Below are 12,730 nucleotides of genomic sequence, written 5' to 3'. Positions count from 1 at the left end.
CACGTGGACCTGCTGAGCTAGTTGTATAACCGATTTCTTTGGACTGGGCAGCATCACGTTTTGCACCTTCTCTGCGGATGTCTGTGGACGACCTACCTGATTTTGGAGCATTATGAACGCTTCCGGTCTTTCGAAACTTGGTGATGAGGTTCCGTACAGCATTGCGGTTAGGCATCTTCACTCCTGGGAACTTTGCTGCAAACTTATCTCCATTGTGGAACACGTGCTCCACAAGAAACACTCTTTGTTCAATCGCCAGCATGATGACCTGGATCCCAATGATGTCACACAAGACGTTGGTCTTCAATCAAACCGGACCTGTGAACAAATACAAATACCTGGTCAAATATGGTTCAAATATGTTAAACAATGGAAAATGTATTACTAATTGACAATCATATCAGTCATCATTTAGCACACCACAACATGGCACTGCATAGTTACTTTCTGGACACCCGGTACATGATAGCAATTTGTAACGATATTTAAAACAAACTTGAGTATGAGGAGGGGAAACAGGAATGAGTTGTCAATGTAGGATGTGAGAATCATTCCAGAATTAAGTTAAATGTACGAGGTTCATTTCATAAATAATGCACACTGTGGAACTCTGCGGAATGGATTATGAAAGCAGTGGTGCCCACCCCTCCCTCATGTCCATGACGCACCCCCCTCAATTGTCTATCCGTAGGTGTTCTTCCATGAAAAAAAAAACTTTTCGGTTAATTTTTACACCCCCTCAAACATTTATATAGATTTTAACCCCCCCAAATATTTCAATGACGCAGTTTGCGTCATAGCCCCCCCTTGTGGGCACCCCTGATGAAAGCGAGGTAAACACTTCATCAATTAAAGCTGATGTTTTGATGAAACTATTGGTCATTACCTAGATCAGAGATTTTGAGCTGAAGTTGAAATCAAAATCCAGCGAGTGGAGAGCTCCATCTTCGTCAAGACCAAAAATGTGTTGCCGATCTCAAAAGTTAAGCAGATTTTTGCTTACGACCACCAAGGCATTATCATAAGGGACCGAGTTCCGTGTGGGAGAAGAAGTCACAGCACAGTATTATTGAATTCCTGCTGAAACTGCGCAGAAAAATGCACGACACGAAACCCGATTGCAGTTGCTCAGGTCGAGTCCACTGATTCTCCACAACAATGCTCGCCCGCACACCGCTAAATGCTGTGCGTCCAAAGCTTCGCAAATATGGTTGCGAACTGTTACCTCATGCTCCCTACAGTCCGTATATGAGTCGACCAGACTACGACCTGTTCCCAAAGTTGAAACAACGTATGTGGACATCGGTTTCCATGCCTAGAAGAGCTTTCTGCAGTTGTTACCTGAATCATTCGATAGTTTCACAAAGATGGCGTCCTTGATGGAATATAGAAGCTACCCGGAGGTGGGATTCTGTCATTACCAAGCAGAGAGATTACATTGAAGGCCTGTAAAGAGATCCTCTTCAAACAATAAGCATGTAAAGTCACAAAAAATAGTGTGCATTATTTATGAAATGACCCTCGTATTCAGAGAAATATAAATTGGGTGCATAATATTACCAGTACTGCCCCTTGGTAATTTATTAGAACAACCCTACTAGCCACCATTCGAGTTCCCTTGAAATTTACAGGAGTGGAGCCATGCATGTATTCCGATCTAAAGTGATGTTTTTCTCAGGCGAAGGTCGAGCATTATTGGGAAGGCTACATAATGGCGCTTTCCGATCGAAATATGGTTACAGTGCTATAATCAAAATGTACAGGGAACATTAATTCACATTAGTGAAGAGTGGCGTAGCATAAGTGTTAAAAAGAGTAGAATAAGAGAGGATTGAGAGCGATTCCTATATGGCAGAAAGAAGCCAATCCTCGGTCTGGTACGAACCGTGCATCCAGGGCCGGATTTATAACCTTAGAGACTCTAAGCGGTTAAAAGATTTTGGTGTTCCCATATATATGTAATTCAAAATATTAACAATAGTAAAGCATAAAATAAAATAAAAATATTTTTCGAAATTAAAGAAAACTTACAGTAACATGGAAAAATAATGTTTTTTTGTTTGCTTCCATTCATTTATATTTGACGGATTTTGCCCCTTTTTTATTTAAAAAAAATGCAATCTTTGATCAGATATTATTTATACTTCCACCAAGAAATTTATATTTTTGACGAACTCTATGTTTTCCAGATCAATATAAAGTTTATCTTGTTTTTATTTAGACTATATACGGTGATTTCCCCCCGCCCCCTTCAATTTCACGACCCTTGGCGGAGTTCTACACTGAGTGCTCTTTTTATTATTGTATATATCTGTATGTAATTTTTTTTTATTTTTTATAAATTTAATGTGGGGACCCCTTTTGCGGATCCTGGTTCGGCTGCAGCATTTTGCAGTATTGAATCGTATGACCCTGGACCATGGTAAATTCGGCTATGGAAAATTTCTGTGGTACCTCCTTCCCTTGATGCTGTAAATACGTGCTTATTTTGCTTAAAGGTTAATCCATCCCTACCACCATCAGCTCCTATCTGAAAAGTCCAGGTTCTCGTTACGAGGACGATCAAGGTACACAGAAAGGCAGGGCCGGATTTAGGAAGGACCGGAGCACGTGCACCCCCCCCCCCCCCGTTCTGAATATACACTATCTAAAGTGAGAAACTGGCAGTGGAAATAGCAATACTTTCCTAAAATTTCATGTCATGTTTCCACTTTGGGCTTAAAAGAAAGCGGTTTTGCTAAACATAATAGTTTAATTCAGTTCCTCATACACATCACAGACGCCTAAAGGCATTTAAAAAAATTAAATTTGATTCAAATGTACTGATAGTTATTGGTGCACCCCCTTCCCTCAGAAAATCCTGGATCCGGTCCTGCAGAAAGCTATTGTAAACCGAAAACACAGGAGACAACTAACATCATACTGCATCATATTCTGAGATTGAAGACGCTTCGAAAGGACGTGTTCACAAAGCCTTGCCAGAACATATTGCAGAATGATATATTAATTGTCGACGGTTCTACGAACACCATCTAGTGGGGTGGGTAGGTGGAAATTACGTCACACTGGACGAGCCGTGTGTGTAGTGTATCTTAGTGATTGTAATAGAGCATTGAACGTATTACAGTGGTTTGGATTCCCACCTTATTCTGTAGGCCCACGTCTCATATAGCGTAAGTGATGAAAAAGAGATACTACATATCAACAAACAACAATCAATGACTGTAACAGGCTGCATGTGATTCTCTCCACACAAGATGCTGCCAAAGACTTCCAAAGATGTGAATGTAGGAAAGTTTTATAAAAAGGTTCTTGATAGCTGCTGGTTCCTGTTGCAATCGGAAGTGAAAGGTACATTGGGGCCCAAGAAAATACCTAGGTAGACTTCTCTTATCATCTTAGAAACATTCTGAGATCAATCTATTGCCAACTTAGCCGAGGAGGAAGAAAAGTCTGGTGTGCCAGCATCTATTCATACCTCTCATTCAACTGTACTCTTCCTGCAACAAATAGCAGAAGAAACTGGTATCCGTGTCATTTCGTTTTTACACATTTTAATAGCTCACTGCTGATGGATTGTTGTATCTTTGATCTCTGAAACTGGCCTTAGCATAGCGAGGACTCTCAACCATTGACGGTCCATGGAAATTATGTAAAAAGGCTTGAATATATCTATACGTATTGCCGTCCTCCTCCAGCGGAAACTCCGACACCGAGCGATAAGTCTGTGGCGGGACCATCAAAAAGAGCATTATCGGTAGTGGTGTGAAGGAATTTCTTGAGGTAGATGCATCTCTAAATAAGAAACAACCCGTGTGCACTAAATATAAGTCGTAAATATTTGAAGGTATAAGTTTAGCAAAAGTTACTAACATGATATATCACAATAGAATAAGTAATTCCTTAGATAAATTTTGCAGAAATCATGAAAAAAAATAAGGTCATCATGAAAAATAATAATCTGAAAGGAAAACGAACATCAGTTTTTGTGTTTAGCCTCTTCTTTGAGGCTAGACCTAGGATAGTAGTTAGAAATGTAAGAATTTCCTGCGATTGCTCATTTTTGGTTTCTGTATTGTGCATCCGCATGTGAATTTTCTTTCCAATGTGTTGCTGCCGCTGTTTCCTGTCCTTGGAAATAATGATAACGAGAAAGTCTTTCTAACAGACGTTTTTGTGTTAGACAAACAACATACGGGTTCTTTTACGGCGGAAACGTGTGAAAAATGGTACGAACATGGAGTCATTTACAATCCCTCATTGTAACCTCTTGCATCTGTGTAAACAAGCTTCACACATCTGACAGTTGTTGAATGCCTCCCTTTCGTAGGCCTACTAGTATGTGCAGAGACAGCTCAATGGCCGAAAGGATGGGACATCTCTGAAGCGTTTCCCTCTCAGCGGTCCCTTCATCTTGGGAAACAAAAAGCAGTCGTAGGGATTCATGTCAGACGAATAAGGTGGATGATCAACACCTCCCAACCCTATTGTTGCAGTAAGCTGTTTACCACTTTTGCTGTATGATATATGTGTGTTATCGTAGATAATTATGGGTCTCGTTTGCAGAATGTGTGTGACCTGCGCCTAAGAGCAGGACACAAGTAATCACGAAGATAACATAACTAGCACTTGAGTTGGGTATCATTTCACTTTGGTAAACAGCTGTCTACATAATCAAAGTGTCCATTGGATTGCAATTGAAGCAATCTCTCATTGTTGCGGCTAGTCACTGCGCATATGCATTGATTTTAATATCCATAGATCTTGCACCAATGTTGTAAGAAATTAACCATTAGTCTACCCAATCTGCTCAAATTTATCATGTCGCATTTTCTGCCGTATCATACGGGGCCTCCCTCGATAATATCTCCACCTTGCCACGCGCTCTAATGCCCAAGAACTATGCCGGAGATAGCTTCACTATCAGAGGCCTTCTCATGCCGGACAGGTCTTTAGGAGTAGGAGCCAGGCAAAGAGAAATACTGTGGTAGTGGGCAGCAGCTCTACCATTACCACACTGTGAAACAAGTGAAAAAGATGTAAGTTCAACAATAGCACAGGCTAAACAAGAGGACTGAAAACATCAAGGAATGTGTCGTTGAACGTTCGAAAACGATTTAGCCATACTCTGGTGTGTAGCGTGGCGCTTTACGGATCAGAGAAGTGGACATTGAGAAAAACTGAAATATCCAAGCTGAAAGCATTTGAAATGTGGCATTGGCGCAGAATGCTGCGCATATCATGGACTGAAAGGAACAGGAATGAAGACGTACTAAAGGCAGCTAATGAAGGACGACAGATTATGAAGATAATCGGAAAAAGAAGAAAGAGCATGCTTGGCCATCTTATTCGGCACTCCGATTGGATCACCGTGCTGATAGAGGGTAAGGCAGAAGGAAACCCAGGAAGAGGAAGAGCCAGGATAGAATATCTAGATGCAGTTACGAAGAAGAGACTTTATCGAAGTATAAAACAGCTCTCCTAGGGCAGAGAAAAGTGTTAAAATTTCCGTATTGCCCACCAACCTGTGGTTGAGGTGCGAAAGAAGAAAAAAACATACGGGGCACGCGCAACACCAAATTTGTTCGTAGTAAGAGCTTTATTTCGTTTAGCCGATCCAAGTGAAGTAGGTTGGAGGTTGGACGAAGCTAGTTTGATATAAAGACGATAACAACTGCCATAATCGCCTTTTTCCCGTGTGATTTAACTTTAATATATTATCACTGTTATATGCCAGCATCATCTTTGCTTATTAACCCATTGATTTATATAGGGAATTATTTTTCTGTTTTTCAAATGACGGGCTTTAATGGTTTGACTTTACTGATTCCCTTTCCAAGTCTGTTTAAGTGTCATTAAGTTTGTGAAAATTAAATTTTGTCATGAATGGATAATTATAACTCATAATATTGTTGTAATTCATTTTTTCTTTCATTGAGGGTTAAAAAGAAGTTGATTTTGTCTTGGATTTGGTCTAATATTTGTATAATAATATTTTTATGTATTACGTGCGTAGATGCTGTTTTAGCAGCTGAGAATATACATTTATAACGAAAATTAACTCCTTACGTAAATGTGAGTGTAAACATTTTGGTATTCATGGATCTAAGTTCAGTAATACAGTAATTAACTTACTTTAACACTTATACTGGGAGTACGTTACAGACATTCGTCCAGTAACCAGTGCTTCCTTTCAGTGGTACGACCTCTCGTTTCTAAGTCCCTAAACTAATGTTACAAAGCGCGAAAATACAAATTCATTTTGAAAAAGCAAACGATAGTTTAACTAGAAGGGAATCAGTAAAATAGAAGCATGAGATTCCAGTTCGAAAATAGAAAAATAATTGCCCATACAAATCAATGATCTAAGGAATAAAAATGATCTAGATTTTCAACGTCGTTAAAAAGACTGTATAAATATTGTGGCCAAAGTTATCTAATTAAGGTAGGAACATAATTAAGTCACCTAATGGATTGTAGGTTATTGAGATTTCCTCTATAAATGTAATTATGCTTAACTTTCTTTTTCAGAGTGGAGAGATCATCGGACCAAGTTATTAAGCCTGTGAATCTTGAAGCCCTCACGAAATGGGTGGGGCATATTCCTGAAGACGTAGTAGAAGATATGGCTAACGTTGCTCCCATGTTGTCAGCACTTGGCTACGACCCGTACGCAAATCCACCGAATTATGGTTCACCGGATAGTTTTGTAGCAGATAATACGAATGCAATTAAGCAAAATGAAAAATTGTGGGTTTTTAAAGCTCAAGAAATATTAGGTGCACCGAAAATCAAAACCTCGGATAAGTACAAATATGAAAATAGTAATAATAATAATAACAATAATAATAATGAAAAGGAAGGTACATGATGAAGGAGATACGATAAGTGTATAAACAAAATATAAAAAAAAAAACAGCAAACGTTTAGTGTTCATAAGATTCCATGAGATCTTAATGGTCGTGTACAGATGTGTGACATATCAAAAATACACCCAAAAAAAAAGTACATGTGTAAACAAGAAGAACAATATTAATCGTGACAGTATCAATCAAGATATGTATGTGTATGTTTTTTCCTGTATTTGACAGCAATTTTATCTGGTAGCACAAATCTTTTACAGTTCTGCTGCTGTTCTTTTTTTTATTTTTTATTTTTTTTTTTTCAAAAAGAAAATATGAATTACATCTATACCAAATTAGATGGCCAGTTTACGTAATTAAATAGAAACCAATCTCAAATCTCATGAAAAGAGTGGTAATTATCAACTACACTATAATTATTATTTTTTACTAATTTATGTATTGGACGAATACATAATTGTTCTGAAATCAACAAGTAAAACCTGCCTTAGTTGGCCATCCTTATTTCCATAGACAATACACGACTTATGAAAATGACCACCTGACGAAGTAATAATAGCACATAACTAATTACTACATGCTTCCAAGTATCCGCGGCCAAATTATGCAGGTAGCCAACATAATAGGTTTCACTGTATACGTGATAAAATAACATGAGCGATGTACTTATGTTTAAAAGGCAGCTGTAAAAGCTACCTATACAATTGCTTTTTTTTTTTTTTGTATGTATGTGTATTTATATGTGCCATTATAGGACTGGCCGTTGTGCATGTTTTTTTTTTTTTTTTTTTCCTTCTTATACGTTTCCATGTATTTTTACTATATGTACAGATCTGACCAATTTATTTTTGTCCTGTTTCTCTGAGTGCTGCCTATGATTATTTCATATATATATCTTAGGTTTCCTTTTTAATTGTATGTCAAGTTTTAAGTTATGATTCCAGAATTGTGACCAATTTGACAGACAAACTTTGTGATTCAACGAAATATGAAATAGTATTTACGGAAAGTAAATTATGGTGAAACTTGCTAATGTATGTACTTAGAGTTTATTATTCACCAGTTTATTATTATTTTATGATAATTGTTCCTGATTTTCATATAATTTATTTCTGGTACATCACCGTTTACTATTTTTTTTTTAATCACGAAGTACGATTGAACCAAATCGGTTGTGATATACTTTTATTAATGGACTATTTGTGTGCCTAGCGCAAAAGGTGATTGAAAAGTTGTGGACATTGATTCTCAGAAGAAATCATGCAAATTGTTTATTGTATTATTTATAACAAGGCGTTAGAAGAAGCTTCAAAATGCAGCTAAAAGTTATAGTAATTGTGAGATATTCGAAAACACGAAATACGCTACGAACTAAACCAAAATAAACCATTTATTTCAACTTCCAATATGACCTTCTATGTAAACACGTTGTCTTCTTGTTTTATGCCTCTTCAACGTACGCTTTTCTCTATAAAACTGACGACAATAACGAAATTAGATTAGATTAGATTTTGAGTTTAGCGTCCCTTTTGAGCAGCGAGGCTATATGAGACGTGGACCTGCAGCTTAAACGTGAGATCCGAACCATATGACTTCCTGCCGGAAATCGAACCCGAGTATACTCACTCTAAAGGTGCGTACGGTAACCGCATAGTCACGAAGAAACTCATTAACTGGATCCGAAAATTCGATAGTAACTATTTAGTTGTGTTGTAAAAGGTAATCCACGTTTCAGCCTGTAAGCATTATCTATTGTGTTTTTTCCAAGTACATTTATTGTAAACATGATTAATTTGGTAATTTTGTCTAAATATTGACAAATACTTAATCCCCTTTTAATGAGTGATCACAAATTGTCGTTTTTTGTACGTGGTCACAATAAACAGAAAATAGAAACATTTTCATGAAAATTTATAAGCAATAGACGTTAAATGACAGTACCCAAAGCAGTGTAGAAATTGAAATTTAAAAAAATCAAGCAACATACTTCTCCAAACTATCCTCAGAATATAAGATTTCATTTAGAAAATGTTACGAGAAGCAGTCTCCCTTAATTATAGCTGAAGGAACAAGCAACGAACTCAGAAAGCTGATCGTTTTGTTTGGTAGAGCCTTTCTATTTCAACTGTGCCCTTGCTGGTGCTGCTGTCGATGTGTGTTTCCTTGTACCGCCCTCGAAAGAGGAGGGACAAGTTGCTGCGGCCGAGATCTTTCAATTGTTGAATGCGGAAGCGTTGCCACAATGAATTATTTCACGGACTTCACTGTGCTCTGTCTTGCTAGCCACTCTAAGTAACCTACGATCTTCACTCGTCAAGACCAAGCGACTGAATGACAAATTGGCAACACGGCTGAGGTCATTCGCTTCTTTTCTCTAAGCGAAGGGAAGATTTTCTCCGTCAGAGGGTCTCGGAGTTGGAGGCGAAGTATGTTTCGCATATTTTCCGAGGGCACACCTGAAATAAGGCGGCTCACACTTAACAATAACTTATTAAGTGGAAAACCGGGTCCAAATTCATATTCACCGTCGGCCTTTTTGTATTTTTTCCATCATTGTTCTATAAATGTTGCTAATATGTATGAACAGTTTTACAATTATGTGTGTCTGGAATCTATAATTTATTTTAATCTCAAAAAGAGTATAAATTTATTCGCAGCTAATGAAAATGTAGCTAAATATCTTTGAACTGCGATATTCATCTTACCTGGATATGATCATTGTTAATTTTGCATAATTACCACTTACCTATATTTACAACAACGCATGTACAGAATTCCTGAAATGTGCTATATATTACGGAAAGTCACCTATGACATAAAGAACCGTTTATGATACAAAAAGAAAATGTTTTAAATGGTTGGATGTAAAAGTTACACGCCCATATTAAAAACCAAGAGAAAATATTTTGAGAGGGAAGGTTGCTAATTGCGTGTCCATTCCATATAAACGAATTTTCTACTACATTTCTTGTTTTGTTTCTGTGTACTTGATAATGAGATACTGACGCGATACGAAAATGTGTCATCTCGTTCTTAATTGTAGTTCGTTCATGGCAAGTTTGTACAAGGATTTAGTGCAACTGGAATTACTTTATATTTGTTATGCTCGATACATATATGGTGAACAATTGACTTGTCGCTGTGTAGCTGCGTGGATAGCATGTAAGCCATACTAAACCTGAATATTATTATAATTGGATTTGCACTAAATAATTATGCAATCTTGCCATAGACGAAAAGTACATTTCGTTGTGTTTAATGAGAGAAAAATATATATTGTAACAACATGTGAAGTTGATAATTTATACGTATACATAAAGTTAAATAACTTTTTCCTGGTGTTTTTTTCCTTTGTACCCATTTCATTTACCTGTACCATGCGAAAGCAGCGTTGCTCACTAGGTAGGTCACAGTAAATCAACATCTCTGTTAAGCATAGATGCTAATTGAGAAGGGATTTATATATTGCGTAAAGTTCGATCCGAACCACTACTCAGATTTCTATGCGAAACAAGTAACCCTACCGGGAATCTCAATCAGAACCACGTCCACACAAAGGAACTATACGGTTAACATATGCTTCGGCGTGGGAGATCTGAGTTTGATTCCCGGTGAGAGCTCATGTGGTTAGGATCTCACGTTAAGGTGAGACCCAAGTCTCATATAGCCTCGATGCTGAAAGGAGCGTTGAACTACAATCCAAGCAACGGAGCACGTATGTTAGCACCTAGATCACAAAGTGAAGATTCCATTAGATATGTTTGTAAGTGTAAAAAGATCTCAATGGGTCCCCTATCTATGCATGATAATTCTTTCCATATTCCATGCTCCTTCCTTTCTAAGTGGTTAAAGAACGTGCCTTGTGTACGTAGTTATGTGTTCGATCCTAGTAGGGAATACAAAGTTTCAAATAAAAGTTCGAGCAAATATTCAATTGACACTTAAAGAAATGGGTTCAGTCTATATAGAATGTTGTTCGCTTTGTATCTGACCATTTTTGACGGGTACTCACCTTGAAGAGATACAGCGCCACCACCACCGATCAGGTTCTATTGCACGCCAAGCATTGTGGATTATCACACGTCATCACTTTCCATTGCAGCTAGCTCCGGCGCAGGATAGGAATTCTGTCCCACTCCTCCCTGCAAGCTTTCCGTAGACCATCCTGAGTGCGCGGGCGGCGATGCTGAAGACATTTCAACAATCCAAATGCGCAAAAATTCATTGGACTGGCATTTGGGCTTTTCATAGGAATGTCTTCAAACGGAATGACACGAATTCCTAATTCCTCTGTCATTTCCTGATAACGTAGTGATATTCTGGCAGTATGACTCGAAATATTATCCATATGGATCGTCATCTGATTCTTCTCTATTCCATACAATTGTGGGATGTCTCTCTGATAGATAGGTGTCAGAATGGATTGTTGGAAGTATCTTGCATTCACCTTCACATTTTCGTTCACCTTGCATATCATCCACTTACCCTCATATCCGAATCCTGTAACAATCATAAATCTACGAAGGAAATTCTTCCTGTACTGACGAACAAAGTTGTTGCGACCCTTAACGTCATTGTCAGGATATAGGATCGCTCGAATGTGACCACCAGCAGTGAGATGGACATATGATTCATCTACTGTGACAATTTTCTTCCATTTGAAATCCACCAGGTACATTTCATACCAGGTGGTATACACGGGCCTTCCGCACATAATTCAACCTGAGGCACGTGCGAATTGTTTTGTTCACAGTTGACAGTGCGGAAGGAATCTGTGGCCCATATCACGTTACGTAGGTAGATTTTCTTGGCACGCCAATCGACGGATCCCTCTTAGCACTACGTCTGTCACTTTGCTTGCTCTTCTGGTGGTTTTCGTGGGTGAATGTTTCACAAGGGGATACTATTGTGTGTAACGGGCCACAATAGCTTTCGCAGTTATCACCTCGACTGTTAACCGATTCTCCCGAAACTATTTCACAATGCGTACGTACGAAAACTTAGCATGGAAAAGGGTCATTACGTAACCCAATACTGGTTGATTTTTAGCTTCATATCACTCACTACCATCAGTCACGCACCTAAAAGGTCAGACACAACACTGCTACCACCATAGTTCCAGCATAATACGCCAAGTGGCAGCACCGACTTGAATATGGTCGGATGTACAGCGAACAACCTTCTGTATTAGCCTCACTCCTGAAGAAAGAATGTTAAACTTCAATCAATATTATATTTCAAAGAATATTATTTTTGATTTCTTCTTTGCGACGTCTGAGAATATAATGTTCATAAAGATTAAGATCCATTAAAGTGAAATTGAAGTCCTACGATAGAACTCACAAGTAACTGCTGTAGAAGATTACACGACCAGTCAAGTGAAAGTAAGCCAACATTATTCTATACCCTGATTCTTTTATTTAGAGATTCCCGGCGGGAGCTCATGTGATTCGGATTCCACGTTAATCAGTAGGTCCACGTCTCATATAGCCTCGCTGCTGAAAGGGACGCTAAACTAAAAATCAACTCAACTCAACTCTTTTATTTAGAGAGAGTGTGCCCGTTAATTAAATATTTGTCCTAAGAGTTATGATCTATTTCCGTAAAAGTCGCAAGCAATTTTGCGCCAGAATCAGTGTCACTTTCCCTGAAGAAAGTTATTTCAGCACCCCCCAAAAATTCAAAAATATATTTATTATTTATATTAGTTTCATTTATAGAATGTAGTATTAAATTTACAAATGCCACAACCAGTGTTGCCATTGAGATTATATAGAATTTCACCAGATTCGTGATGGAATGAAAATCGTTGCAATTTCACCTAATTTTTAAAAAATATTCTTACTACTACCAGAGTAATACAGAGC

General features: G+C 38.0%; 1 protein-coding gene across 4 annotated transcripts in view; it reads left to right on the top strand.

Annotated features, from left to right (window-relative positions):
- Window positions 1-10,196, top strand: part of Tpst (tyrosylprotein sulfotransferase) — a 532,464-nt gene extending 522,268 nt beyond the window's left edge. For all 4 annotated transcript variants that reach the window (XM_081770746.1, XM_081770747.1, XM_081770749.1 and 1 more), the window contains one exon: window positions 6,532-10,196. In XM_081770746.1, the coding sequence (XP_081626872.1) occupies window positions 6,532-6,871 (340 nt within the window). In that variant the 3' untranslated portion in view covers window positions 6,872-10,196. The remainder of the gene's footprint in view (window positions 1-6,531) is intronic.
- The last annotated feature ends 2,534 nt before the right edge of the window (window positions 10,197-12,730 follow it).

The sequence above is a fragment of the Thermobia domestica genome, chromosome 9 (genome assembly GCF_964235325.1).
Source record: "Thermobia domestica chromosome 9, izTheDome1.hap1.1, whole genome shotgun sequence".
NCBI lineage: Eukaryota > Metazoa > Arthropoda > Insecta > Zygentoma > Lepismatidae > Thermobia > Thermobia domestica.
The sequence above is the reverse complement of the archived record's forward strand: the minus strand, read 5'-3'. Positions and strand labels throughout refer to the sequence as shown.